A 6419-nucleotide genomic window follows, 5' to 3' on the forward strand; every position below is an offset into this window, starting at 1 on the left:
TTCCATGCCTCTCTACCTCCTGATCCATAGTGCTCACTATTTATCCCTGCCATCTCTCTCCCACCATGCCAGTCCCTTGCTTGTGGCTCCCCACAATTCCAACTCTTCCAAGTTGGCTTCTTTTCACTGCCAGGATCCCTTGGGGAAGACCAGCTGCTGATGTGGACTGGGGTGGGAGGGGGTGATTTAAACCAGTGGAATAATATCTAGTAAACAGCCACAGCCTCCCAAGACACTGAGCACATTGCTCCTCTCAGGACATTACTGGATCAGCTCTGCACAAACAGACCCATGCTGGAGAGGGGAGCCAGACTGAGGTCTGGTGAACTCTCTGGGGAAGGAGAGAAGCCTCAGTGACAACCATCTCCCTTCCCCTAGCAGGATCTACAAAGTGTTTCCCTAAAGGGCTGCCATCTCCCAAGGTCCCAGCTGCAGTTGGTCTGGAGAGATCACTTCACTCCAGCCCCCATGTCAGAAGAAGAGGATGAGGGGGGGTCATCTCCAAGAGCTTGGGGCTGCTTAGATCTGGGTCTTCGGCTTGAACCCATTTATAGTGTCCAGTCTAGCAGGGAGGGCAGGGAAAGCAAACTTCTTCATGCAATGAGAGGGTCACATCCAAGTGAAGTCACCAAACTGGTGGGGCTGTGTCCAGATCACCATGTTCTCCAGTATTTTTTCTCTCCTTAGGTGCCTGCTTCCAGTGGCACTGGTGCTCAAAGGGATCAAAGGAATGTTGTAGGGTCATGATCCTTCTGTACATGGGGGATCTTGCAAAGAGACAAGACAGGAGACGAGATCAGGCACCTTGTGCTTCCTGCTGGGGCAGAAACTGCATGAGAGCTTCCTCCCCACAGCTGCTCCAGCTCTGTCCCCCTCATCTGGGAGCAAGAATGCAATGCACAAAGGGTGAGAAGAAAATAAATGAACCTTGATTGATCTAGGGTTTGAAACAAAGGATCAAGGGTGGTTCTGATGTCCTGCAAACTGGATCCTTACCCTCCTACACTGTGGGATCTAGCAGTGAAAGCCTGTCAGGACTTCAAGGCTGTATTCTTGGCCCTGCCACTGATCAGCTGCTTGACCTTGGCCAAGACACTTCTCTCCCTGCCTCATTTCCCCAGCCTGTATGGCAGAGATGAAGTATGATTTGGAATGTCAGTGCTGCAGACATAGGCACCTCTGACTGTCAATGATAGATGGGTTCTAATAATGGAAAAACCTCTCTTGCGTTGGATGTCCTGAACTCCCAGATAGATTGTCTTCAGGCAGCACAATCTGGGGAATAGGGCCAGGAAAGAGACAGTTCTTAGGAGGAGTCCACCACTCTCCACAGCAACAGAGGGATCAGTTTTGAGCCCCCTATCTGGGCTGGAGAGTGGGGTCCTCCCTCCTCTTTTGAACTGGGATTAAGAGCTGTCTCTTCACCTCAGTCTCCTTGCCCTGCAGTCATGAGCTAACACACCACAGCCACTTCCCCTGGATAGTGAACTAACAGGGGTGATGAGACATGGGGGCTTTTGACAGCTGGGTCCAGCTGGGTAGTTGCAACTAAAGGGTATTGCTGTCTAGGGCTGTGCTGGGAACTGTGAGACAAGCATGGGCCAGGGTGGGTGTCTCAACTCAGTTCTGATTGGATTGGTGAAGATAATTGTGGTGACAAACTGGATCAGTTGCCAGTAGACTCAGCCAGGAGACCACACACAAAGTTGGGTCATCCTGGAGAGAGCTATGAGCCATTGATTGAGAGGGAGTAGTGGGGAGAACCTGTCACTGATCTATTCATCCAAAGGCTTCAGGCTCCAGGGATGCCCACCTAACACCATTCCTCAAGTCAAACCAAGCACTTGAAGACTCATTTGGTACACTCATTGGGTTTCCCCAGACCATGGCCAGAGGGACTATTATCTTGGTAGCCAATGCAAGTGTGTATCTCTTGGTGCTACCATTCACTAGTCTGGTGTTGGCACTTCTTGATGCTTAGCCCTTGGGGCGGAGACAACAGAGCAAAGTGGCAGGCCAGTTTGGAGAGGGGGGCTGAGGAAGGGCAGATGAGTCTCATTTCAAATGAACCATGGATCCCACCAGCCATGTGAGTTTTCCTCCTCAGCTATTTCAAGGCGTGAATGCAGGCTCATTTGGTGTCTTTTCCCATGACGCTTTGCACCCACCATTGTTCACCTTCCTTTTCCCCAGTCTGTGCTGGGAAACAGAGGCCCAGAGGGAGCAGGAGCGAACCATGGTGAGACATGGTTTGTTTAGAAGAACATTGAGCCCCCAGAGATCCCTAGAGGAGGTAGGGTGCTCTCAAGAAGGTTCAGACAGAAGAGACAGGTTGAGAAGAGGTGGTAGAAAGGCTGGCGGTCTTGTGCTTCAAGGAATGGAGACTTGAGCTAGCTGGAGCTACATGTAGCCATGCCACACTACACGCAGTCAAGCAGGGAGGTGAAGCTGTCTCCATTACGGAGAGCTGCCTTGGGGGCCAGTACCATTCCCAGCCATGCCTCCCTGGCTGTGCATACATCCTGGGCAGTAGAGTATGGATGCCCACGCTGGCTCTGTTGGGTGGCAAGGCGACCCAGTCCAGCTGGGAACCCCTTTCTGTGCCCTCAGAAGCATTCCTTGAACAACACAAGGAGGCATCCCCAGGTGTGGAACCCATGGTAACCAGGATGCTTGGGACCACAGGGTACCGGTGAGCACCCCACCTGTCCCAAACCCTTAGCCCTGGGGGGGAAGCCCAGCCTGGCACACCCAAGTGGATCCAGAGCCACTTTGCCAACTGTACCAACAGGGTGTGCTGATCTATTACACCCCCACAGACCCTCCCATCCCCCAGGGCAGAAGGAAAGAGGCACCCCAGCCATTGGCAAGCCCAGAACTTCTGCCCAGAGGGGAGAAGAGACGGGGATTGGAGGAGCCCTGGTGCCAGGGATCTTCCCAGAGCGAAGCTGGACAGGGAGGAGGGATGGGGCCCCTGTTGCAGGGAGGTGGGTGTGGGCATACTCCCCCCTCCTCCAAGATAACCCCAGCTGGAGGCTTGGCCTGGCCAGTGCTGAGGGCCCTGTGTGAGAAGGGCCCCACTAATGCCACCACCCCTTAGCCGAAGCAGGGTAGCCCCTGGGGCCCGTGCGATCCACTTGCCAGCCGGGACATTGCCCCCACAGCCAGGGGGTGAGGGCGGGCGCGGCACCGCGCAGGCTGGGGGGGGCTCTGCCCACCCTGGCCCCTGAGGGGACGAAGCCAGCGCCCCCAGCCCCGCGGCGCCTGCTCGGGCCGCCCGGCCGGGGGTGTGGCTCATTGTGTCTGCCGGGGGAAGGGGAGGGCGATGCTCCGGCTCGGGCTGCAGGGAGAGGGCGCAGCGGCGGCAGCAGCATCGGGAGCATGAGGCCGGCGTGAGCGGGATCCCGGCCCCGGGGATCAATGGTGCAGGACGGCAGCATGTCCAGGACGCCGTGCAGCTCCAGCCAGGACATCCAGATGGACGTGTTCGACCACCCGGGCCTGCAGGTGACCGCGGGGCGAGGCGGGGGGATCCCACCCGAGCCGGGCGCGGCCCCCCGGCACTGCTGCCGGCCTCTTTCCTCAGGCGGCTGCGGGGGTAAAGGCGGGTGAGGTGTGTCAAGGGGAGCAGTGCGCGCGTAAAAGGGAGTAGTGTGCACGCGTGTAAAGGGGGTGTGTGTAAAGGGGAGCAGTGTGTGTGTAAAGTGTGTGTGTCCAGAGCCCCCTAGTACAGCGGGGCTGGGGTTGGAGACGGGAGGATTTGACCCACTGGGGGTGTCTGGGGACTAGCACCCCCTGGGCTCCACCTTGATAAAGAAGCCACTGGATTCGCCCCTCCTCTGCCAGGCCGAATTGGGGTGCCCCCAAGGGTGCAGATGTGGGTGGAAGGAGGAGTCTCAAGGCACCCTGGGAGACGTGGTGCCCACCTCACCCCCCCTTTGCAAGAGGAGGCAGGTGGCAGCGGCGCACGGGTTTGTGCCACACGCAGGAGGGGGAGTGGACATGGGGGAATGGGTGCAGAGCCCAGGAGTGAGGCCTGGCGGTCAGAGCAGGTTGTGGGGAGTCAGGACACCTGGGTTCTAATCCCTGCTTGGCTTCCAGCTTGCTGTGTCACTGCTCCATGCCTCAGTTTCCCCATCTGGAAAATGGGGCTAACTTGCTGAGGGAGGCTGTGGGGCCAGTTGGGGTTGTGGGCAAGGCAGCTTCTTCACCAGGAGACTGGCGTTTAGTAAACTGTCCCAGAAGTCACCATGTCCCCATCATGCCTTGTTTACTGGCAGCATGGTGGGGGGTTGGTTGGGTTAGTGAATGGGCCAAGACGACCTCATTGATACGATGAAACTCAGTACATCCTCCCCATTGGCTTTGCTGAATGATGCCCACACCCAGCTCTGAGCCTTTCCATGGAGACAATTCCAACTTTGCTTTAAACACAGAGGGACTGACACGGAGAGACTTGGGGTTGTGGGTGCGGAGCAGGGATGTACCTTGATAGTACCAGTCCTAAATGGGGAAAGAGACCCAGGACAAGCCTCTACTAGTTCAATGGGTGGCTCTTTAAATGGCCGTGATTAACCCCTTGCAACCCTCAGAGCTTCCCCCTCCCTCCTCCTTCCTCCTGGATGGTGGAGCCTAGCCACTAACTGCGGCCACAGCAAATGTGAGCCCTGGATGTTCCCTGATTAGAAAGACCGGAGAGGGGGAGGGAGGAGGAAGTTCCTAAAAATATCGACTCCTGCCCTGTTCAGGGACCATGCATCTCCGGGCTGGACAGCAACTGGGCCCAGCTGTCCCTCGAGGCGTGCCTGGGAGGCGCTGCCTCATTCCGAGACCAGCTCTGCCCTGACACGTCTTAACCGTTCTCTATGCATGGAAGGTCCTGACCTTGTCAGCAGCTTCCCGGGGAGCCCAGCCCAGAGCTGAGGGATGTCTTGGGCACTGTGATGACCCTCAGTCTCCCTGGCAAGGAGGGTTAGCAGCAGAATGGTTCAACCACCAACCTCCTGGTTCATCCAGTCCCAGTATCCTCCAATAGGAGGCAGCGTAGGAACTGGTGTCAAACTAGTTACTAAGCCCAGGGGGCTCCTTCTGTCTAAACCCACAGAGGAGTGTTTGGAGAGAGAAAGAGCCTGATAAATGTTTCTATTTGAAGAGGAGCCACTAGGTTATGGGCTGACTCAGTGGGAGCCGGTGTGTTGGCCTGCTGCGTGCATGCTCGCATGCATGTGTATGTGTATGCATACACACACTTGCCTGGCTGCAGGGGCCTGTGTGGGTGTGTGGAGGGAGAGGACTGGTGTGTGTGTCGAAGGTGAAGGGGGAAGTGTGCGTGGAGGGTGTTGACAGGGATGGCTTCTATAATGTGTGAGCATAGGAAATTGTGTGTGCAGCTCTGTTTGCAAGGGGGTAGGTGTGGGTACAGCTCTGTGAGTACGTGGGTGTAACTACACAACTACAGGGTGTGACATGCACTCAGAGCCAGGGGGTAGGAGCCTGCATGTGTGCACACTCAGAGTTGAAATGTACCCTTCACTGTGTGCATGGCATTGGGGTTGTGACTGGTTCAGGTCCTTCCCTTACCAGATACAGACCTCTGTGCTCCCCTCACTCCCTCCCCACAAGGGCTGGAGCTGTCTGTGCTGTCCCAGGGTCTCTGGAGATGGGGACAGGCTGACTTCCTCACAAGAGGAAGCTGCTGTGCGTGCCCAATATGGGGAGGAGGGGGGCAATCTCTCACTCCAGTATTCAATCAGACCAGAATGACAGCACCCCTTGAAGTGTAGGCCAAAGGGTGGTGAGGGCCTATACTGGGATCCCTTCTCTGGGCTCTGGATCCTACCTCAGCAGTGGATGATCACTGTGCTCTCTGGCAGTTATAAGGAGGGGAGGGAGCCCAGCACCCCAGTCAGCAGGGACTGGCTAAAATATCCAGTCAGCCCCACATCCTCACTCTCTCCATGGTGACCAGTCCCCATGTTCGTGCCTCTATTTCAGTCCCATGCCCCTAGGGATGATGTTGGCTGGGGATAGAGCAGGGAGCCACTCTGTGCTGATTTAGTTGCCTTGCTTAGCCTGGTTGGGAGCAGTGGAGCCCAGGAGTGTGTCCCCTGAAAGAGTTAGATGCCCAGGTCTAGCAGCCCTCCCAAATATACTGATGCAGAGGCAGAGCCTACCCCATCCCCAACCTTCTTGGGACAGACACTTAAGCACGTAAGATTGCGGGGCATAGATGAGGAGCAGATCTCCTGGTCTTACTGGAGAAGCAGTTCAGCCCCAGATCATTCCACTACCTCCATATCTGTCACATCCTGCTAGAGCTCAGCACCCCAGCCTGGCTGCCAGCTCTAAATAAGCATCTGTCTCCATCTTCCTTATAGTGAGTCTTGCAGCAAGCATGACTGCACACGCCTCACTCTTTC

The 6419-nt window shown here is 56.3% G+C and overlaps 1 protein-coding gene across 3 annotated transcripts in view; it reads left to right on the forward strand.

The window, feature by feature from the left end:
- The first annotated feature begins 3420 nt into the window (after positions 1–3420).
- The window catches only part of CACNB1 (calcium voltage-gated channel auxiliary subunit beta 1), a 35608-nt gene continuing 32609 nt past the window's right edge, over positions 3421–6419 (forward strand). For all 3 annotated transcript variants that reach the window (XM_006022561.3, XM_006022559.3, XM_014519455.2), the window contains exon 1: positions 3421–3507. In XM_006022561.3, the coding sequence (XP_006022623.1) occupies positions 3421–3507 (87 nt within the window). The remainder of the gene's footprint in view (positions 3508–6419) is intronic.

This window comes from Alligator sinensis, unplaced genomic scaffold (assembly GCF_000455745.1).
Source record: "Alligator sinensis unplaced genomic scaffold, ASM45574v1 scaffold886_1, whole genome shotgun sequence".
Lineage (NCBI taxonomy): Eukaryota > Metazoa > Chordata > Crocodylia > Alligatoridae > Alligator > Alligator sinensis.